The 25,348-nt window shown below is 41.0% G+C and overlaps 2 protein-coding genes across 3 annotated transcripts in view; both read right to left on the reverse strand.

Annotated features, from left to right (window-relative positions):
- Window positions 1-10,220, reverse strand: part of LOC139469110 (long-chain-fatty-acid--CoA ligase 5-like) — a 29,587-nt gene extending 19,367 nt beyond the window's left edge. Inside the window, exon 1 of one of the 2 annotated variants that reach the window (XM_071251243.1) lies at window positions 10,047-10,220. The gene's annotated coding sequence lies outside the window, so the exon portion shown is untranslated. Of the gene's footprint in view, window positions 1-8,748; window positions 8,866-10,046 lie in introns of those variants that run through there. The other variant, XM_071251242.1, reaches the window with a different exon arrangement.
- Window positions 10,221-24,184: 13,964 nt separating this feature from the next.
- Window positions 24,185-24,670, reverse strand: LOC139467608 (antho-RFamide neuropeptides-like). Its single transcript, XM_071249139.1, has one exon. The coding sequence runs from the start codon at window positions 24,668-24,670 to the stop codon at window positions 24,185-24,187; it is 486 nt and encodes a 161-aa protein (XP_071105240.1).
- Between the last annotated feature and the right edge of the window lie 678 nt (window positions 24,671-25,348).

Consider the following 25,348-nt stretch of genomic DNA (forward strand, 5'->3'; position numbering starts at 1 on the left):
TGTTCTGGTTGTTTGACTCCTCTGGCTTTGACCGTGATTGACATTCAGACATATAATGTAGTGTACGGGACCCTAGACATATAATGTAGTGTAGGGGACTCTAGACATATAATGTAGTGTAGGGGACTCTAGACATATAATGTAGTGTACTGGACCCTAGACATATAATGTAGTGTACGGGACCCTAGACATATAATGTAGTGTAGGGGACCCTAGACATATAATGTAGTGTACTGGACCCTAGACATATAATGTAGTGTAGGGGACCCTAGACATATAATGTAGTGTAGGGGACCCTAGACATATAATGTAGTGTACGGGACCCTAGACATATAATGTAGTGTACGGGACCCTAGACATATAATGTAGTGTAGGGGACCCTAGACATATAATGTAGTGTAGGGGACCCTAGACATATAATGTAGTGTAGGGAACCCTAGACATATAATGTAGTGTAGGGGACCCTAGACATATAATGTAGTGTACGGGACCCTAGACATATAATGTAGTGTACGGGACCCTAGACATATAATGTAGTGTACGGGACCCTAGACATATAATGTAGTGTACGGGACCCTAGACATATAATGTAGTGTACGGGACCCTAGACATATAATGTAGTGTAGGGGACCCTAGACATATAATGTAGTGTACGGGACTCTAGACATATAATGTAGTGTACGGGACCCTAGACATATAATGTAGTGTACTGGACTCTAGACATATAATGTAGTGTATCGGACCCTAGACATATAATGTAGTGTATCGGACCCTAGACATATAATGTAGTGTAGGGGACCCTAGACATATAACGTAGTGTACGGGACCCTAGACATATAATGTAGTGTAGGGGACCCTAGACATATAATGTAGTGTACGGGACCCTAGACATATAATGTAGTGTAGGGGACCCTAGACATATAATGTAGTGTACGGGACCCTAGACATATAATGTAGTGTATCGGACCCTAGACATATAATGTAGTGTAGGGGACCCTAGACATATAATGTAGTGTATCGGACCCTAGACATATAATGTAGTGTAGGGGACTCTAGACATATAATGTAGTGTACGGGACCCTAGACATATAATGTAGTGTATCGGACCCTAGACATATAATGTAGTGTATCGGACCCTAGACATATAATGTAGTGTATCGGACCCTAGACATATAATGTAGTGTACGGGACCCTAGACATATAATGTAGTGTATCGGACCCTAGACATATAATGTAGTGTACGGGACCCTAGACATATAATGTAGTGTATCGGACCCTAGACATATAATGTAGTGTACGGGACCCTAGACATATAATGTAGTGTAGGGGACCCTAGACATATAATGTAGTGTATCGGACCCTAGACATATAATGTAGTGTAGGGGACCCTAGACATATAATGTAGTGTAGGGGACCCTAGACATATAATGTAGTGTATCGGACCCTAGACATATAATGTAGTGTACGGGACCCTAGACATATAATGAAGTGTACGGGACTCTAGACATATAATGTAGTGTACGGGACCCTAGACATATAATGTAGTGTATCGGACCCTAGACATATAATGTAGTGTACGGGACCCTAGACATATAATGTAGTGTACGGGACCCTAGACATATAATGTAGTGTATCGGACCCTAGACATATAATGTAGTGTACGGGACCCTAGACATATAATGTAGTGTACGGGACCCTAGACATATAATGTAGTGTATCGGACCCTAGACATATAATGTAGTGTAGGGGACCCTAGACATATAATGTAGTGTAGGGGACCCTAGACATATAATGTAGTGTATCGGACCCTAGACATATAATGTAGTGTACGGGACCCTAGACATATAATGAAGTGTACGGGACCCTAGACATATAATGTAGTGTACGGGACCCTAGACATATAATGTAGTGTATCGGACCCTAGACATATAATGTAGTGTAGGGGACCCTAGACATATAATGTAGTGTACGGGACCCTAGACATATAATGTAGTGTACGGGACCCTAGACATATAATGTAGTGTATCGGACCCTAGACATATAATGTAGTGTATCGGACCCTAGACATATAATGTAGTGTAGGGGACCCTAGACATATAATGTAGTTTATCGGACCCTAGACATATAATGTAGTGTACGGGACTCTAGACATATAATGTAGTGTATCGGACCCTAGACATATAATGTAGTGTACGGGACCCTAGACATATAATGTAGTTTATCGGACCCTAGACATATAATGTAGTGTATCGGACCCTAGACATATAATGTAGTGTATCGGACCCTAGACATATAATGTAGTGTACGGGACCCTAGACATATAATGTAGTGTACGGGACCCTAGACATATAATGTAGTGTACGGGACCCTAGACATATAATGTAGTGTAGGGGACCCTAGACATATAATGTAGTGTAGGGGACCCTAGACATATAACGTAGTGTACGGGATCCTAGACTAACATCTAGTCTCTGAAATGAACATGTTTTACAGTAAAAAACCGTTGTTAAAGTATAGTACTGTTATCAAATACAATTTATACCATGAAACAAAAATACACGAAAACTCCCAAGCATGTTCATCATAGTTTAGCAGTCTGCTCATGGGTTTCAACTTTTTTTTATCGTTTTTATCGTTCATGCTTGATAAAGGTTCGAGCACCTGTGCTGAAACATCGCCCTGAAAGAATTAAGAAGATTAAATCCAAAGGTCAACTCTGTGAGGCTTCAGTGATACAACAACTTCAACAGTGCCACTTAAAGATAGAGATTTCTTCAGTTCTGAAAATTACGACATTCTCTGGGTTTCTTTTTATTACATATTGAAAGACAATTTAACAAGAAAAGTTAAATATATATATTTCAGAAACTAAATTTTAGTCTCAGCTTTTCTGATTAATGCTAAATGCTAACTTTCCGCTTATAGAAACAACGTGGTTTTTCATTGAGCTGTGCATTTTTCATTGAAACACCAGACACACGTGTAGTTTATTTAGAAGGATATAAACAGGCTTTCACATAACATGCATCTATGTAAACTCAACTAAAAGTTTCAACGCCATACGTTATTGAAAGCTGTTAATTTGAATTAGTTAAGAGAACATTAATTTCGAAAATTTATTGGTTTTAATCAAGTATAACTGCACCCCAAAAAATATCAGGACATGATGGTGACGTAGATGTAGGTCATAGTCAGTTACCATGTCGGAGCAACCTAAAAACACGAGGATTCTACTAACGAGAGATCAGGTGTAAGACACATGGAAGGACGGGATAGGATAAGGATTTTTTCGCCGCACTGGAAAATGTAATGTTACTGTATGCGGTCAAATATTGATATTAAAATAATCACACATGTTCAGGGGGCACGGGTGGCCCAGTCGTCTAAGGCACCGCGATTCGCTGTGCAGAGATGCGTCCCTTGGCACGCCAGAAACCTATGATTGTGGGTTCGAATCCCGGTTCGCCCCGATTATGTTTCTAGGTTTGTCAGCACCATGCCAGTGCTCGTGGGTTTCATCTAAGTGGTAAACGTCTGATACCTCCATCACTTCGGGCTTTCCTCCCACATTAAGCTGACACGCCGCGATATGACTGGAATACTGTTAAAAGCGGCGTAAAACCCAACTCACTCACTCACTCACTCACTCATACATGTTCAAATGGTTTACGACTTCATGAAGCATTTGTTTACTAAAGGTTTGTATGCTTTGGACTTTTGCCAAGATCAAATATTTTCAAAGAATTTACTGCTATGACCAAAACGACTTTCGATATTTAAGAGCAATCTAACTATGAAGATTTTACCATGTGTGTACAGCTTGTCTCCATCAGGTACGAAAATTAACTTGGGCCAAAAGTTTGCTCTTGTTCAAATATTAACACAATTCATACTGAAAACATCTCAAAACAGCCTCTTGAGCACATGTTAACTTTCAAGCGTACGTTTTGTGTGTGTCAAAATGAAGATACAGTTGTAGTTTAGTTTTTGTAAACATCTTGTTACTTTTTTAACATAATCTGGGGCACGGGTGGCCCAGTCGTCTAAGGCACCGCGATTCGCTGTGCAGAGTTGCGTCCCTTGGGCGAGCTAGAAACCTATGATTGTGGGTTCGAATCCCGGTTCGCCCCGATTATTTTTCTAGGTTTGTCAGCACCATACCCGTTCTCGTGGGTTACACAGAAGTTTTTAAACGTCAGAGACCTGCATCACTTCGGGCTTTCCTCCCACATTAAGCTGACACGCCGCGATATAACCAATCTCATTAAAATCAGATCTTCGTTCTGACGTGACCCATAAATGGGATGTCCTCAGATCTTTGTTTAGCGGTAGCTAAAAGTTAGATCTAATTTTAATGAGATTGCGATATAACTGTAATACTGTTAAAAACGGCGTTGAACGAAACGCACTCACTCATAATAATATCTACAAATTTGCTCATTTCTTAAATTATGTATCTTATGTGGATGATGTGGATTGCCAGCACCATTCCCGCGCCAATTGGTTTCGTCAAAGTTCTTAACGTCCAGTACCTCCATCACGTCAGGCTTTCCTCCCACACCCAGCTTACACGCTCTGATGTTACTGAAATACTGTTTAAAGCGACGTCGCATCAAACTCGTTCACTTTTCTTTACTTATGCTCATTGGCTATTTAGATCATTTACAGGGGCTTATATTAGTAATATTTTGATGACTATTTTTTATCACAATTGTTTGCTACGCTGAACTACACCATCATTGTAATAATAGGTAAGAACGCAGCACTTGTGAACTCGAGCACGGACTAGAAAATCATACATGCAAAGGCAAGTCAATTGTTCGCCTGAAACAGAAACACGGGGGCATATGGTACAAGTCAAAATAGGGAATTGCAACGAACAACATTTTTGTCTCCTAATTTATAAACGTCTCCCACATGTCTACATAAAACCGTTTGAGGCCTTGCAGTTTGTTTCCCTGATCATTGAACTTTTGAGCAAGAGTAGTATGGCGATAACGTTTTAACGTTGGTGTCAAGGAATTTTACATAGTTTGTAACAAATCCACGGCCGACGCAGTTTTCTAAAGTGAAAGTTGCGTCCCGTAATCGTGAATAGCTCCCCTGATCGTTTGTTCCTCCTAAACATGGCTCCACGTTCTTGCTATATCATACGTTACGTTGGACACACACAGAAACACATAGTGTTCAAAGCGGCTTTAAACCCAACTCACTCACGAACAACTCAGACAAGACATTCACAGTGACTTTCAAAAACATTTTCATTAAACTGGATTACTTAATAAGAAGTATGCTGTTCTCAGTTGAAAAGGTGTAAATTTAGTCTTGATATCAAAAACTACTTTTGTAGTTGGGAGACTTAGTGGTACCCCGACTCAATTATTCATATACCGCCGATAGTAGGAATTTCGTGATTGCAGCGTTAAACAAACAAACAAACAAACAAACAAACACACAAACAAACAAACAAACAAACAAACAAACAAAAACATCACTGGACAGCTACCCGAAGAGTCATGCGTGCTGTTTCACACCGTGTACATAATTTTCGGCCAATGTTTTCCAAGACGTTGTTTGAATATTAGAAACAACGATCGCTGATATTTTACGTTTAACGGATGTTTTTGCAACCTTTCACGAAAAACTCTTTAACCACACTGTAGAAAACGTTCTGTCAACGTCTGTCACGTGATCACGTATTTAAAATCTCTCTCTAACGTTTCACAAACACTGTTCTTATAAACAAACATTCACAAAAACACACACGTGTAAACGTTTATAGCGTAACGCCTTTTTGTGAAACGTTAGATATTCGTTTTATAGACGTTATCACTGCAAGTTAGGTGTTAGCTAGATCGTGATCCATCACGTGACTAAGTAACGGCGTCCAGGTTCAATTACATACGAAAATAAAATACCCCTGTAGGGTGTGCGTAATAATATGCTTAATTATTATGGTTATACTTACTGAGTTAAACGTGGCTTGGAAGTGAAGATTAGATAGCACCAACAACTATCGTTTGAAGTGAACACTGGTGTATACCGGCAACATCTGCACTTGATTTAACGCCAGATTTTAAAAATAATATATCTTGTTTCTGTTACATTTACGACAATTTCAAATAAATTGATTACACTATTCACAGGAAAAATCTGTAGATTTCACATTAATAACCAGGCTCTGATATGGAAATACATTATTGGAGAAATATAAACGAGTATATATTACAAACCACAGCTGGCTTTGATTTTTTTGAAATAATAATGAAAAAACGTAATAACGCATTTTACTCGACATTACCATTGTAAATATAACAGAATGAAAAATGCTGTATATTGTTATTAGGTAGAAAAGAGCTAGTGAGCTGAAATAATGTGCACGTATTTGTTTGTGTGTGTGTGTGTGGGGTGGGGGGGGGGGGGGGTGTGGGGGTGGGGGGGGTGGGGGGGGGGGGTGTCAGTGCTAGTTCAGTGACTGCAAGTGACGTGTCGGTACTGCTCGGTATCTGTTTAGTGAGTGAGTGAGTTTGATTTTACGCCGTCTTTAGCAATATCCCAGCAACATCACGGCGGGGTACACTAGAAATGGGCTTCACACATTGTACCTATGTCGGGAATAGAACCCGGGTCTTCGGCGTGACGAGAATACGCTTCAACCACTAGGCTACCGGACCGCCCCCGTACCGGTTGAAATTCCCCATAGAGTAGGTCTCACGTATCCAATCCTTTGTTTTCCCATGGGAATTTTCGGGGTAGAGTAGGTACAAGTATTCCATCCATATACGTGGCTCCCCTTAGGAATTACGGAGTAAATTATAACCCAAGTACCCCAACTCGTGGATGCCAATTAGAGGCGACTAAATGGATCGGGTGATCAGGATCGTTGACTTGGTTGATTTCGTGTCATCGTATCCTAGTTGCTTTGATCGATACACATACTGTCTCGATTGTTTACAGACCGCCTTTATGTAGCGGGAATATTGCTGAACAACACAAAATAGCCCCCCCCCCCCCCCCCATCCCACCAAACACCAAGCAAGTCGACCGTTTCTTGTTGTAAGGTTCGTACATATTGGGGATCAGATGGATGCAATGGCCGGCGTGGTTGAGTGAATGTCATCGCACCCCGGCAGTGCATGCTGGTCGTACTATCAACCACAGCTTGAAATATTGTTGTTGTGCAGTTGTCATGGGGAATGGGACATAACCATTAGATTGGTTTTTTTTAAACAATTGTAGGTAACTTGCTTGTAACACTGAATGTGACCTGAAATGTGAATAAATGGGTCATTGTACCCCTCATACAGAAAAGCTGCACTGTTCACTGCACTTGATGTATGTCTTATTTCCCAACGCTTAGAGTAATAGTCCCTTACAACCACATTCCTAAGCAATTGTTTAGTCCCAAACCTACCCGCCTACTTTACCACGCTTGAACAATTCTGTTAACGGCTACGACAGGGATTCTGGAAGACCCGTGTGAATTCCTCCCTTGACTCATGTAGACCAAACAAACCTGTTTACTTTCATAGTTGCGGTTTACAATCACGAATCGCAAAACGACAAACAACGTTACAGTCACATCAGGTAAGGGCTCAGTCACACATTCAGGATTTTTACTGCCGTCCTTGATAGGACCATTCCCGATTAAAATTTGTCAAAATCTGATCAAGATCCTGTGATTCGTGGCGGGAAATTCACAAACAATCAAATAGTGTATATTCCAGATCATTGAGGTTAGTAATCCGATTTTTACACTTTTCGTGTCGTAGCGCTGTCTGATCTCAAACGGGAGCCATAATCAACACTCTGTGAACCTGGCCTAAAGACAACCATTTCCTGGGATTACTTGAAACAAATGTGAATTGTGTTACAAACTGAGCTAATACTCATTCAGTACTCGACTGCCAGATAAGAGTGAACTAAGCGTGAAGTTTTATGTTAAAATATCTAATAATTTATTCCTTCGGTTCCGAGATATATCCCAAAGTCCGAAAAACGTGAATGTCAACCGTGAACATTATTAAACAGACTGTTTCGTCGATCCAATACTATCATGATTTAGAGGGTAGATATCGAGTATTTCACGTGGACTGTTTGTCCTCTCAAATCCTATTTTGGATATGGTGGAGAAATTGTTCGTACAATGCGAAATGTGACGAGCTGTAAGTTCTTGACTACACCTGTACATCATCCCAGGAGAGTTCATTTTTGCAGAACTGTCACTACAACCCCCCCCCCCCCCCCCCCACACACACACACACACCACCACCCCCCCCACACACACACACTCACACGCCTACACACGCACACACGTACACACACTTACACACCACCACTACTCTCAAACATATGACATCACGATGTATAACGGTCATCGAAAAATGAAATCCCCTGAAATCCTAGATAGCCAACGCCTCAGCTAGCTTGTACCATTCGCACGCAACACGGCTCATGGATTGCTGAACAACTTGACAAGCATTTTGGTAAGATAAGAGAAGGCATGTATTAACAACTCAACAAAAGTAAACTAGCACAACACGCCTGTGCTGCTGGGCTAATATATCAGTACAGCTCCACCTAAAACTGACACAGTTATAGGGCCAAAATACTGTCGAGTCGATGTTAACATATGACAATATAACTGTTCTCAATACAAGATCAACACAAAACGGGTTTAATGCATGATAAGCTATGATCGAAATTAATTAGTTGCACTGAAACCGGTTTCTACTCTACGATACGTACCATCAGGATCAAGTAATAAGCAGAGTAAACACCAGTGCAACTTCAACCACGGTTTTCGTCTATATCCGGGGGTTGCAGCTGACGGAACACTCCTGCAGCTCTACAATGATTCTACAATGTGTGGCCCTGTGACGTCGTATGTTTCAGCTGTGTGCACACTAGCCCGGGAACACGTGTGGATCGCAGCGACCCTCACCGTGAACCGTGTGTATGTGTGTGAAAATTTGAGTCCCTGGGAGGATTCTGTCGCCACATTCCACGTCAAAGCCGAGTGTATGGGAAAAGGTTACATCTAGAGTTTGAGCAGACGAAAATGCAAGTTCCTGATAATGTAGAATGTAGGGAAGTATTTATTTTATCGAATTGCAACAGGGTCATTCTTACACGGATTTGATATCTGCAAGGCCAAATGCAGAAAGACTCTGTTGTTGAGGAAAACAGTTTTAATTTTGTGTCAGACAATTGTGTCAGAAATGGTTACTTTCAACTTACAATAAGAAAAATAAGGATACGGTAATCCGGACATATATTAATCCGGACGATGTCTCTTGGAATGAAGTCGTCCGGATTACTGGGGCTAAACTATAGACGTAGAAAATCTACGCTGTTACAGAGGACGTCAACCTCCTCTGGACGTACGTGTGTGTGTGTGTGTGTGTGAGAGAGAGAGAGAGTGTGTGTGTGATGGTGTATATATATATATATATGTGTGTGTATGTATGTGTACATGTACGTGTGTGTGTGTGTGTGAGTGTGTGTGTGTGAGTGTGTGTGTGTGTGATGGTGTATATATATATATATGTGTGTATGTATGTGTACGTGTGTGTGTGTGTGTGTGTGTGTGTGTGAGTGTGTGTGTGTGAGTGTGTGTGTGATGGTGTATATATATATATATATGTGTGTATGTATGTGTACGTGTGTATGTGTGTGTTTGTACGGTGTGTGTGTGGTGGTTTGTGATGGTGTATATACATACATGTATATGTGTGCGGGCGCCAGAGTTGTTTTAAACAAGGATCCTGTTTTATAAAGGTTTCGCTACGGCTCTATTACTAACATATAATAACTGCAGCTTGCGTATTGTATGAAAACTATGACAGGACACAGGATTTGGCTCATACACGATAACATCTTTTGATATATCCCAATATCGAGTGAGCTTATGGTCATGTGTCTCCTATCTAACGGTATTTGGACTACTTTCAAATTTTTTAACTACGGTTAATTATTCAGAGACACGTTTACTCCCACACTAGGATAAACCCTATCCATGCTTATACACATGTACATTCACTTACCTTGCTATCGATCCTTGAATGTACAAGTTAAAATCTACCTGTATCAACTCCAAGGGTCAGAGTTCAAGAGCAATGGACAGGTCTTTACAAGTCCGACGACGAGACTAACCACGTGGAAAAGGGGGTTGTCCCTCCGATATGTCAACATGCCCTGTCGTAACCCATATGTGCTCAGTGTACAACTATCAGGGCCTGTGGACGCACACAATGATTTGCAGACCGTACAATTGACTGCTGACCCCCGAAAATCAAGTAGCTGAAGATTGTGAATATCAAGAGTGTGGCGTTGTGTGGAGTGATAACGACACGTCATATGTCAAACAAGCGGGGATGGTAGATATTTATCTATTGTTTATCTCCATCTAGTATATATAGAGTTAAATCTATCAGTCTCTCTGTACCGATCTAAGAAATATTACCTACTACTAGCACATCTTAATAGCTACTGTGAGCTGCTAGTAGCAGTTACAAAGGCTGCCTTTCCGCGCCTGGAGACGAACATTTACTGCTACTGCAGGCTACTAGCAAAGTAGCATGTCTTTGATTTTCATTGGTTAACGAGTCAAGTAGACCGTATGCAAGCCGAGCCCTGTCTCTACTGAAAAATCACAGATCATCGCAGATCGCAGATCAACTACAGCATTTTACCAGTGAGGAAGAACGTTAACCATCTTTCGCTTATATATAGAAGTAAACTTGAAATAAACAAAAATATACTGTGGTGGGTAGATTATAACAAATAATTAAAATAAACATCACCTCCTGGTCACATGACCTTGTCATACGTCATCCGCGGCCGCCATGTTGTGTCAGGTCACGTCATTTCTACTACTCAGCCTAGGTATAGTTCACTGTGTCTGTTCTCTAACTAAAGCACAGCTTGTGCGTTTTACTCACAATAAAGGGGCGGCGTGGGTAGCCTAGTGGTTAAAGCGTTCGCTCGTCACGCCAAAGACCCGGGTTCGATACCCAACATGGGTATAATGTGGGAAGCCCATTTCCCAGGGCTCCCCGACGTGATATTGCTGGAATATTGCTAAAAGCGGCGTAAAACCATACTCTCACCTACAATATATACTCTACAATATTCCTGCCATTTATACACATGGGAACGTAATGTCGTGATGGTTTTCTTCTGGCATTAGGCTATATGCGCATCACTGGCCTTGCATTCTTTGCGCTCCGAGAAACAGCGTCGACGTGCACAAGCAAGGTCACGCATCATTAATGTCGTTTATTCTTTAAACAAATATTTTTATCCTTTCATCATTACAGTATGGCCTACTACCCACTGTATATTGTCTTGGAGTTGTCGTCTGGTGTCAAACGCCCATGTTTTGAGATCTGCCACCGACGTCCAAAGACGATTGGGTCACGTTGTTACTTTTGATTTTTCGCCCTTTTTGTTTATAGCCATATTAGTAGTAAGTACCATTATATACCGTACTTTGTTTACATTTCAGCAGTATGTATTAGAGGGAGAAAAATTGTTCAAGTCCTAAACAATTGAAAATGCTCTACAACACCATCACCTAGAGTCCCTGGTCGTGCTGGTGAAAGTGATTGTTTTGTCACTGCTTGTTACCAGTAGATGGGCTGATAAATAATGATCACTATATGCCTAATGTAAGTTAATTACACTAGACTACATCTACATCTGTGTTATTTATATGCAAATTCTGTGATCAGAAATCAAATTTACCCGTTTAAACCTGAATATTTAAATCTGCATAACATTATAACTACCTACCTTATCCTCCGTCCGATAACTGAATGTCTGAAGAAAAACAACATTATATTGACGAATATGTCTCCATTTAATTCAACCAGATACAGTTGGGTGAATGTTTGAATGTTTTTGTTCACAGCAGCAGCCACGACATCTATCCATGAGCAAAGAAACTGAGAATCCATTATTATTGTTCAGTAAGGATTATCACATCCCTAAAGTATAACGTCATTGTTCACGCATTGTATGTCATGGTGTAGTAGCTGCCAAGTAGTGATGTTTGATAAGGTTATATAATAATTTTCTTATTCACGTTGTCTACTGGCCTGCATTACTTCTGTCATTTCTGAAATACTCCAAAAAAAGATTTGACTGTACAGTACCAGTACAGCCTAATTAGGACTAAGAACACATGTGTTCGTTTCTCAGTGTTTGAGGGAATAAAAGCAATGGAAATAAAACCTTCTTGTCAAATAAAAGTACCAGGAGATGTACCAGTACTTTGTGTCCCAAACATCAAAACCCATTCTTTGGGACAAACATCCTTCCATTGGTCTTCAGCAACCCATGCTTGTCGTAAAATGGTGCTATGCTTGTCGTAATAGGGGACTAACAGGATCGGGTGGTCAGGCTTGCTGACTTGGTTGAGGCATGTCATCGTATCCTAATGGCATGGATCGATGCTCATGGTGTCAATCACTGTAATGTCTGGTCCAGATTCGATTATTGACAAACCGCCATCATATAGCCGGATTATTGCTGAGTGCGGCGTTAAACAACAAACAAACAAACAATATGCATCTGCAACCAAATATGCTTCCCATTCAGATCAGGTCCTCCCAAATCCAGGCTGTTTTAATAAAACAACTTTAAAAAATCCCCTTTTCATGACCTACTTTCATTTTGTTGCCTGATCATTCTATTACATGGCATACGTCATGTGAGGTGTTGCGCTATGTAAGTGCAATTCCATTATACCCCGACCTAAATGGGTGGGGGTATACAGTTATACCAAGGAATTCCGCCCGTCCGTTCGTCCGTCCATTCGTCCTTCCGAGGACATTTCGTTTGTGCGACCTATAACTTGAGGACTACTTTATAGATTCTTATCAATTTTAAAGAACAGTTTCTATAGGAGAGGTGCAGTGCAAAGTTTGATTTTGATATGATTGTGTATTTTCTGAAAAATATGATTTATTCATGTTTTAACCTTAATTAGAATTCTTTTTTTACTTCTACTTCTCGGATTCTATTCCAATTGGGGGGTACATTTTCTATAAAAGTAGGAGAGGTGCAGTGCAAAGTTATTATTTACAGATTAAACTAAAAAATGCAGCAAAGAGGGTTTGGGTGATCCTGTGCAGGCTTGTGAGGCTCATCATCGGCCCAGGGCCCTTGCCCCCTCTACACACGGCCAAGAGAGCGACTTCTCCCAGGAAGCGCTGCCTAATCAAACCCACCCAGAACTTTTCGGAGAATGCGAAAACTCCTCATCACTGCAGTTTTCTACATTACCCAGATTGTCAGAAGGGCTGTATTCCTGGCAACAAACCCGGGTACTCTCCCGATGTCAGTCAACAGATTGGGAGGTACCAAACCTAAGGCACCGAGAACAATAGGGAGTCGGACAAGTTAGTACTTGGGATGATGCAAGCGTGACGCATATTTGCCATGTGTTTCCTGAATCTTGTAAATCACATTTTTGTCAAAATGGACAGAAAATTCAATGATACAGATGACTTCAATGGATTTATCAAAAGGACAAGATCAGGTTTGTTGTGCAGGATAGGCCTAACGCTATATCCGAGCCTATTCCAAAGATTTTGTATTTATCATTTTCCATGATCCCTCTACATATTCTAGGTCGTACCAAGGATGGACGTCTGTGTCAAAACCACAACTATGGTGAAGAAGGTAATATAAGGATCGAGCCACTTCATCATGTCGCTTAAGATACTGTGTTTGTGCCAAAGCTTGGCATCCACTGACAATGTGTTGGACAGTCTCATTAAATTCATTACATAATCTACATTTCATATTCACATTTTGATGCCAAATCACACATTGACGGTTTCGAGTGGGAGATGACTGGTCCTGAGCAGCGAACAGAATGCCTTCTGTTTCACTTTTCAGGCAAGCCGACTTCATCCAAGAAGGACTCTGTGGGGTTGCCGATCTTCTCAACTGTACTATAACTCGATGCAGTGGTCGTTCAGATAGCCTCTCCTTGAAAAACGAGTCTGGGCCGAGTTGACATTGCACTTCACTTGGTTGACACTCATTTCTGTACCGTCCAGCAGGACAGAACCGTCAACAAAATCAACATTGACATTGAGATTATGTCCCACATCCTTGGCTCGTTTAAGAAAACAGTGGAATGCCTTGTTTTCATCACGAATCTTGACATGCTTCACAAGAGGATCATCCGACAAATACATGTGTACAAAGCGCACAATACAATTCTATCATGAAAACCCACCACGTTAATCAAACCACACCCTCACATTACAGTTGGTAAATATAAGCGATTTAGGAAGAGAGAGGGTGGTGCGATCTATTGTCTGACATGATATTTCGTGTGAGGGTGTCAGTACCCGGAATTTCTTGTTTTGTCCAATCAATAACACCAAGCGAATACGAAAGGACGGGTACAGCATAAGTATTTGTGGCTTGCGAGCGTTCTGCTCTGAACTCCAGATTTTCTACATTTGTCTTCTGCCAGATGTTTGTCTTAGAAGAAGTTTACCTGAAGTCTTTCTACATATGCACAGAAAGTATTAGAAACAAGTGGAATTAATACCATGAAGAATCTCAAAAACCTCAAAGGATTTGCTTGACTTTTTGCAATCTCAGAAAGAACCAAATTCCGTTCTGTCAAAACATTTGATTTTTCAACTTTGTACACCACTATCCCACATGGCAAACTTAAGGAAAAACTTCATTCCTTGAACAATGTGGCTTTCGTTTACAAAACGTGGTGAACATAGATACAGTTACGTATCTATATTCAGAGGTTCAGGACACTTTGTGTAAAATGAAAGCAAATGCTATCTGAAGTTTACTGAGAAAACAACATGTGAAATGCTGGACTTCCTTATTGATAATTTCTATGTAAAGTCTGGGGCGGGGGTAAGACAATGAGGCAAGATGTAGGCATCCCGTTGGGCCCCAATCGTGCTCCCCATTTTGCGGATCTGTTTCTTTATGCATATGAATACGAAATTCTGTTCGGACTGACAAAGTCAAAATAAGGTAATCTGGCCAAGACATTTAACTTAAGCTTAAGGTATATCAATGATCTGATATCGAGGAATAACAATCAAATAGCCTCTTCCCTTCCACTGATTTACCAACCTGAAATAGAAACAAAGGAGACCAATGAGACCGCCTCATCTGTTTCATATTTAGATCTATGCATTAAAGAGTCAGAGTGAGAAAACGCTCTCCACAAGACTGTATGACAAGAGGGATGACTTCAACTTTCCAATAGTCAACTTTCCCTTTTTTGTGGAGCAATATTCCAGCAGCTCCAGCCTTTGGTGTTTAGATTTCGCAACTTTTGAGATTTAATCGAGCATGCTCTTTTTACCAAGATTTTCGAAGCGCGTCATACTACTCTTGCTCAGGCTTTGTTTGATCAAGGCTACACAACATTCAAGCTTTCAAAAAGTGGAGGATATTTCCAATTTTGACTCATCAGACACAAAAATGATGTCTGATACAATGCCCTATTTTGACTTGTACCACATGTTCCCGTGTTTTTCAGGTTAACAATTGACTTGCCTTTGCATGTGTTTGTGACGGACGCCACCGATCGGCAGAATACACACATTTTTTCGCGAACACTTGGAACTGTAGAGATTTCTATTGGAGATGGAAAGGGTTTTGTCGCTTTATTTATAAATATGTTTCTAACCTTCATCTCTGAGTACCTATAGGCCTGACCAGTCGGTCAATGACTCCTCCCCCAAGTAAACTGACTGATCCTCCAACTTACTTCTACCTTGCCACGTTTCAGATGAAGACTGTTGCATTTGTCGAACCCAAAGGACATGCCAATATCATTAGGATATGATTCGACAAGGAGAATCTGTTTTTGCAGTGTAGCATTATTATTACAACTGCAGTTATTGGTATTGTCTAGATGGCAAGTGCCACATTGTCATGGACACATCTTTAATATGTTTAGTTATACAAATTACATGTTGTAATCATCTGATTCTCTAGTATTACAGAATGTTTGTATCAATTTGCAACAGACACATGTTGCCTTAGAACACAATTAATATTCCGATTAGTACGTATATCATGTCTGTGTCATATACATATCATATAACTGTTAGAATTCATTAAAATGTACGAGACTTGGCTCCGTGGTCTGGTCCACAACATTTATAAGGTAAGTCTAAACGTGTTGTTAATAGGTCCCTCGCACTTATCTGTACACCTTTCACAATCAGATAGTCAGCAAAAAAAGGAGCATAACTATTTTTTATAACGTTCAATGCTTATAACAATGGTGGAAAGAGTATTGATATTAATAGTATTAATCAAACACATATACTTTATGGTGACAAAATATCCCCGACATCGGTTAAGTTTCACAGAGATGTAAACATTAGGGATGTCAAGGTACGCCTGGTGTCTACAATTCTTCAATATGGCACTGCTCCGTCAACGCAAATGGTGGTGACACCCTATAATATTGACATTGTTAATTGAGTTGTTACACAACCCCTCTTTTATGCATGTCTCTGTCTCCTGTTACCAGGAATGGGTTTTGGCAATGAATGTGTTATAATAAAATACTGACAAGACGAATGACTGAATATATTGTTGTTATTTACAATATTAAACAGAAAATTTACACCACCCAAAACGAACCACAGTTTTTTTCCCGTTGGTACAGATGAACACAGAGATGACAGCCATGACATAAGCTTATTTGAACCGTCAGTTCGTGTACGCTACAGCTTATCATCATTATTTCCACAAAGCTTCAGCCTTCTGGAGATTGTTTCTGTTTTGTTTTTATAGTTCTCAATTTATTTCCAAGGAGGAACGATTTGTTCAGACATTTGGCGTCATCATAAACTGAAGAACATGAATTCCAGACGGAAGTCTCATAAATCCTGTGGCATCTGTGAAATAAATGCGTCAGGACATTTGGCGTCATCATGAACTGAGGAACATGAATACCAGACAGAAGTCTCATTAATCCTGTGGTTTCTGTGAAATAAATGCGTCAGGACATTTGGCGTCATCGTGAACTGAGGTGCCTGTTATCTGAAAATAACACTATTTGACAAGATTGGTGGAGCGCATGGATAATACATATACAACTATACACAATCGTAGCTTCAGCTCTTAAAAATCATCATGGGAAAATATGCTAAAACAGATTGTTACTCGTACATTACATTATGAGGGCACATAAAGGTAAAAGATGACAGCATTACCAAATGGAACATATCATTGAAACAGCACATTGAAACATAGTATTAGTGCCTGTTAAATGAATTACACCATAATACATGAGTACCTGGCCAACATAACTTCCAATATGGCTGCAATGTCGTCAGCTCATATAATCACAGAATACTAGATTCAACCTAATTGAGGCCAGATGTACCCATTGTATTGGTGTCATAAAACTGATACACGTGTGATAAGTTCCCCTTCATTATTTCTGACTGTCCTCACGACGGACAGAGAAATTGTAAAACTAAAGGTGTTTATAATATATACAGCCTTGTGGCTCTGCAGCTCCCCTGAATATGTTTTTTCTGGAATATACATACATACATACATACATACATACATACATACATACATACATACATACATACATACATACATACATACATACATACATACATACATACATACATACATACATACATATTACACCAAAAAGGCAATACAAGGGTACAGAAGAATAAGTTAAAGAAACAAAACTATTTGTCTCCACAACGGACAATCTCAAAGGGTGTTCACCAATTAAAACAATGATCTTATATACAAGAGGAAAAAGTCATCTATATTCCCTCAATAGTAAATACTTGTCGTCAATACATATAGGAAACTTTTTCACATGGATACTCGAAAACAATTTGTTTAAAAAATCCATCAGTTCACCACTAGACATATCGGAGCGGCGGGTTAGCCTAGTGGTTAAGGCATCTCTCGTCACGCCTATTCCCCACATGGGTACAATGTGTGAAGCCCATTTCTGGTGTTCACCGCCATGATATTGCTGGAATATTGCTGAAAGGGGAGTAAAACCATACTCACTCACTCACTGGACCTATCGTTGTGCGTGGTCTGGTGCAGACGTCTTGTACGTTTTTCAAGATCTCCACCGGAACCAATGTCTTACACGGATGCAGGACTGACGCTGTCCAGTTAAATAACCTTGAACCATATTATTTTCCTTTCTGCCCAACCCCTAATGTAATGAACTCCCATCTCATTGGGCCTCCTATTCAATTAATATGTACAAGTAGTTAATTGTTTCTATCAATAGAATACATTTTCAGAGACTAGTCTAAGTTGCGTCCCTTTTATGTGCCAGAAATCTATGACAAAAGGTTCAAATCCAAGAATTGTTCATCAAGTTGTAAATATCTGCGATATTCCTCCCAAATGAAGAAAGACATGCACCCAAACTGTAAACTCCATAACCCTATCAAGTTGCACAATGATACATGCAGAAATGGCAATGTAATAGGCATATCTGATATTTTGTAAATGGCCTCAAGTTTGAGAAATATAACTGAGATTTCAGCTTCAGAGAAGTGTACAAGTTAACAATGGACGGATGACAGACAAAGCACCATATGACATAAGCTCACTTGACTTCCAATTGGATATTTCTGCATCATAAGCCTGTAGTTTGATAACGGAATACCAAATCATAACTTAATAAATGACTAAAGGGATGAGGAAGGATAATACGTTCAAGCTAATGTGTGAGGCAAGCCTGATGTATTGATATATATTATTACATTACTCCAATTGTTGCATATAATTTTTTTGACATAATACAGGATTGTAAAGGTAATCAATGATGATAATATTCAATAAAATTACATATTAAATTTGCCATTCGTCACCACTCGCTCCTTTTCATAACCTACAAGAATACTCGTTCACCATCGATGAATGTTATGTGTGAAAAAACGACAACCCAATCAGAATGCGCATATAACTTTAAGTACTTCGGTCAAAGAGTGTTACATATGTCTTGCATCTAAAAATATACCAAAGATGCAGTTAAATGTGTTCAATCATAATGTATAATACCATAAGTCCCGATGTGTTATAAATAGCATCCTGGATAAAATGATACATGGGGTAAATATACGCGAATCATTACGCAACGAGTTGACAATTCTTTTAGCTATGCCCGTTTACACTTGGACGAAAATCCAGTCGTAAAAATGGCCACGAAGGGGGTACAAGTCTCTATTCGGCTTGTCCCGGAATAACACGAATTGATCACGAATGTCAGTTTGCCTGATGCCATGTGCTCATTATTAATCTTATTTGTCTACATACTCCTACGATAATTAATAAAGACTCCTTGTTATCTGGCGAAAATCTTCCAAAATACAACTCCATTTTCACTGTTTACATCACTTGACTACATATCACGACGATCCAGATGAGATAAGACCCTTCCCTGATAATATACACTAGTATATACACATACAGACGTAGAATACATGCATGCATCGGGCACAGAGGCACGTTGAGGTGAGGTGAGGTGAAATTGGGTTTAACGTTGCGTCCAAGATTATTGCACTTATATAGAGACGTGCCTGCACGTGTGTGCGTGTGGCTGCTTGTACTAGTCCGGACTGATGCCGAATGATATTGCTAGCTCACTGAGATACCATGCCACAGTTTAACATGAATACCCAACTCAGACACAGTATACTGACTCCGAGCCGACCAGTCCTCGTTTTAGCCCCTTAATCCCGAGCGCCAGACAGGATAACAACAAGTACCATCTTTTAACGTCTTTTGGTATGACGCGGACGGGGATCGAACCCTGGACCCTCCGCTCTCCGGGCGGACGCTCTACCACTAGACCACGGAGGCGGTCTGAGGCACGTTGACGTCTGTCGTTCTTGATCTCAGTACCTGGAAAGAAAAAAAGAAACTAATGTGAATGGTTGTAGACTGTATTGGAAAACATGTGTGTGCGCAAAGATTAGATAACATTATGGCCAATTAGCAAGTAAGTACAGATAAACAAATAGCAAGATCTGACCGACAAGTCATTGATCGAAAACTGAGCGCTAAGGGCGATAACTCTTTCTGACCACCACAGGGCGATCTGTCGGTTGCCAATATTTTCAAATTGTACCGACAGTTGTTACAATTATAGATAGTTATATCCAAACAAATACACATTAAAATACACAACGACATGTATGAATAAAAGCTGTAAACCATCTAATATAATAATTAGAACCGGATTACTATATGTAAATATATCAATCGGTTGCTGGTAATTAGGTGGTGTTTCAAATACATGTAATACCATATGGAGATACTACGTCTGGTATTAGCTTTGGCTGTAACTGTTACGACCCAGTTATGACCATGGCCGGAGATAAATGACGTAATGAGGTGAAATTGGGTTTAACATCACGTGCAATATTATTGCACTCATATAGCGACGTGAATGCACGTGCGTGTGCGTGTGTGTGTGTGTGTGTGTGTGTGTGTGTGTGGCTGCTTGTAGTAGTCCGGACTGATGTCGATTTATAGTGCTAGCTCACTGAGATACCCTGCCGCAGTTTAACATGAGTACCCAACTCAGACACAGTATACTGACTCCGAGCTGACCAATCCTTGTTTTAGCCCCTTAATGCCGAGCGCCAGACAGGGTAACAACAAGTACCATCTTTTAACGTCTTTTGGTAAATGTCGTAATGATGACAGACATCCTACCTTCTGATGTGTCGGACATTGCGTGTTCCATTATGTCGTGAAATGTGCCACTGTAGACATACTATTCAACAGTACCGTCAGCCAGTAGTGTTAGTCTCCAGGGGCGGAGAGTCCGTCTTTGTAACTGACAGTCGCAGTCGGTAGCTGACAAAGATGTGCTAGTAGCAGGTAACATGTCCTGGTTTCATAGAGCATCTGCTTTCTGGCTGCCGTCTTATACATGGACTTTTGTAGTTAATAGTGCGCCGTTAAACAACATACAAAAACAAAATATATACATGTACTTGTTGAAGTTACTGTATGATTTTACATGCGCTTCGGTGTTGTTTCACTATGTTTATGTTTATCTATTGTAAGCAAATGCTAATTGTTTGTGTGTGTCCGTCATACGCTTTCTGGGCATTGTTTTGGGAAACGCCTCTCTATATACATGTACGAAATTTTCGAAGGTCCCACGAGTTCGGCAGGAGGACGTTCTGCTGTGTAACCATGTAAATACTCAGATGATGGCTTCTTTCAAAAGTGAATGAGATGTTTTACATTTGTTCATGTGTTAAGAGAAAAAAAAATACGTGTGTTTCTTAACTATCCAAAAACCCATAACAAGGGGATATACAGCAAATTGACGGGACCATAAAAACAGTTCGTTATATACGTCAGTTCGTTATAAGCGTTCGTTTTACTGTTACGTCTTGGCTTTTTCTTTCTGTTCTCACAGAGCTGTTCTCACAGATCTGATGATTTCGTTAATAATAACAGTGTCGATAAACGAGGTTACATAGTGTATTGGGGGCGGTCGGGTAGCCTAGTGGTTAAAGCGTTCGCTCGTCACGCCGAAGACCCGGGTTCGATTCCCGACATGGGTACAATGTGTGAAGCCCATTTTTGGTGTCCCCCGCCGTGATATTGCTGGAATATTGCTAAAAGCGGCGTAAAACCATACTCACTCACTCACTCATAGTGTATTGTAACCTCATTGTCCTCATCGTTTTACAGCTTTAATAGTTAAACTCCATTCCTACATCCTCTGTGACTCCTTTGTTTGCTAGAACCCCCTGTCTCAGCAACATGTACATGTAGTCTGCGCATCATTCCCCCCAGCTCTGTGTGGATTCCGGGGCAGAATAGGCCCCCAGTATCTCATGCTTGTAGGAACCGACTAAAATGAGATTACAGGAGTGAATTGGTTGATTGCATGTCATCGTACCCCGATGACATGGGGCGTTGCTCATGCTATCAACCACTAGTTTGTCTGGTCCGGGTACCTTCCTTATCCATCATCTACCGACCAGGTGTGGATTGCGCGAAAGAATAGGTCCCAATTACTCTGATCTTAAGTGGGGATCGGGTGGTCACAATTAAGATAACGTTGATTGATGTCATTATACAACGACTTCAGGTTCATGCCATCAGTCACCGGTTTGTTTCGACCACACACGACTGTTTACAGACTGAAGTGATATGGCTGGAACACCATCGGCGTTAAACAACATTCAGAAACATCTGATGACGTCACACTACGGTAACAGAAGGTTCTTCAAAATGTTGGTAAACTCCCGGCCTTTCACTTGTAGTGAGTGAGTTAGTTTGATTTTACGCCGCTTTTAGCAATATTCCAGCAATATCACGGCGGGGGACATCAGAATTGGGTTCACACAATCGAACCCGGGTCTTCTGCGTGACGAGCGAAGGCTTTAACCATTCACTTGTAATACCTTGGTTTTACAATTAACGTTTCATAAACTTGCCTCTTGATGTGAACACAATTGTGTTTGATGATTGGTTAAAAGTCACATTTCCATGACGTGAATCGAAACTGCAACCTCATGATCACATATCGTGTTAAGTAACCCCCTGTTTTCCCTCTTAGCTACCGGGGCAGGTCGCCTGAGGCGTCTCAATTCGCTGTGCAGAGTTGCGTCCCTTGGACACGCCAGTAACCTATGATCGTGGCTTCGAGTCCCAGTTCGGCCCGATGTTTCTAGGTTTGTCAGCACCATGCCTGTGCTCGTGGGTTTTACCACAGTGATAAACGTCAGAGATCTGCATCACTTCGGGCTCCCAAATTGAGCTGACCCGCTGTAATATAACTGGAATACTGTTCTATCCAACTCACTCTCCGACTCCTTTCTTCATCATCTACTTATAATTTCCGTCTGTTTTAAGCCCCCACCCCTCTCAGTCAAACACCTTCACCAAACGGTTCTCCCTCAACGGCAGATGCTACCATGGTGTTCCATGCACTATGACCCATTTGGGTGTATCCATTTGATTTGTTTCGGGCTGGGTGGATATTTGTTTTGAGAGCAATCTTTTTTTGTCCAGAGCTGTATCTAACAAACTATCTGAGCACCATCTAACTATCTCTACCTTTTCACAATTAACACAAAACATTGACATTTTGGTATCTTCCTCAAAATTTCCTCAAAACAAACACTTCATTTTTCTCTCACCACTGCAACTGGGGCATATTTCTGAACAAACTAGTCATTTACCCTCTATAACGCACCCCCACCCCCACCCCTCAACACCCCACCCCAAACTAGACATTAAATGGATGCTCCTTAACCGATTTCGAGAACTTCTGTAACATATAATTTTCTATTTCATTTCGTGTATCTTTATGTGATACGCAATCTGGCAATCTGACACCGTGCAGACAATTGGCACTGTGGAAATGACATATCCTGTCCAAACTGGCTTCGCTGACATATTGCTCAATTTCAAGTACAAGGAAGTAATTTTCACGGCGTTCATTTAGTTCAACTTTTTCCTTCATAATGAAATTAGTAACGCTCGACCTTATGTCTGTTATGGGTGTGTCTAACAGATCAACATTTCAGGGCGAGCACACTTGCTGTGATACGGCGATACTTGTGTCATTCAGTGAAAGCAATCTATTTTTGTCCCCAGCTGTACCCAACAAACTATTTATTTACCGAGCACCATCTAACAATCTCTTCCTTTTCACTATAAATACATAACATTGGCATTTGGGTATTCCTCCAAACAAACAATTCATTTGTTCCACCACTGCCAACAAACTATTCACGTGGGGCACATTTCTGAACAAACTATTCATCTAAGAATCATACAGAATCTTGTCTTCACGTGCCCCATACATAATCTTGTCCTTACATGCCAAAGACAGAATCTTGTCCTTACGTGGCCCATACAGAATCGTGTCCTTACATGCCAAAGACAGAATCTTGTCTTCACGTGCCCCATACAGAATCTTGTCTTCACGTGCCCAATACAGAATCTTGTCTTCACGTGCCCCATACAGAAGCGTGTCTTCACGTGCCCAATACATCAGCTTGTCCTCATGCCCCCATACAGAATCTTGTCCTCATGTGCCCCGTACAGAATCTTTTTTCACGTGCCCAATACGGAATCTTGTCCTCACGAGCCCCATACAGAATCGTGTCCTTATGTGCCCCATACATCAGCTTGTCCTCATGCCCACATGCAGAAACTTGTCCTCACGTGCCCTATACTGAATCGTGTCCACATTTGCCCCATACATCAGCTTGTCCCCATGTGCCCCATACAATATCTTGTCTTCACGTGCTCCATACAGGATCTTGTCCACATGTGCCCCATACAGAATCTTGTCTTCACGTGCCCCATACAGAATCGTGTCCTCATGTGCTCCATACAGAATCTTGTCGTCACGTGTCCCATACATCAGTTTGTCCTCATGTGCCCCATACATCATCTTGTCCTCACGTGCCCTATACAGAATCTTAACTTCACGTGCCCCATACAGAATCTTTTCCTCATGTGCTCCATACAGAATCCTGTCTTCGCGTGCCCCATACAGAATCTTGTCTTCACGTGCCCCATACAGAAACTTTTCCTCATGTGCTCCATACAGAATCCTGTCTTCGCGTGCCCCATACAGAATCTTGTCTTCACGTGCCCCATACATAATCTTGTCTTTACCTGCCCCATACATCAGCTAGCCCTCACGTGCTCCATACATAATCTTGACCTCATGCGCCCCATACAAAATATGCTGTTCCCCATATACTGAGATGTGTCCTGCTGTTCCCCATATACTGAGTCACGTCCTGCTTTTCCCCCATGCACTGTGATGTATCCTCCTATTCCCCACATGCTGACATGTACCCTCATGTTCCCCATATACAGAGATGTGTCCTGCTTTTCTCCATATAGTGTCACCCTGATTCCCATATATTCAGGGATGTGTCCTCCAGTTCCCCATATACAGGAATGTGACCTGCTGTTCTCCATATACTGAGATGTGTCCTCTTCCCCATATGATGTGATGTGTCTTCATCTTCCCCATAGTCTGAGGTGTGTCCTTCTGTTCCCCATATACAGGGATGTGTCCACCTGTTCCCCATATACTGAGGTGTGTCATCCTGTTCCCCATATACAGTGAGGTGTCCTCCTGTTCCTCATATACTGAGACGTGTCCACCTATTCCCCATATACAGTGATGTGTCCTCCTCTTTCCCATATACTGTGATGTGTCCTTCTGTTCCCCATATACAGTGAAGTGTCCTCCTGTTCTCATATACAGGGATGTGTCCACCTGTTCCCCATATACTGTGATGTGTCATCCTGTTCCCCATATACTGAG

This window comes from Haliotis cracherodii, unplaced genomic scaffold (assembly GCF_022045235.1).
Source record: "Haliotis cracherodii isolate W230 unplaced genomic scaffold, xgHalCrac1.p SCAF_2, whole genome shotgun sequence".
Lineage (NCBI taxonomy): Eukaryota > Metazoa > Mollusca > Gastropoda > Lepetellida > Haliotidae > Haliotis > Haliotis cracherodii.

Coding starts and splice junctions, on each gene's coding strand:
- LOC139467608 (XM_071249139.1), bottom strand. CDS start 24,670: ATGTATGGGGCACGTGAAGACAAGATTCTGTATGGGGCACGCGAAGAC.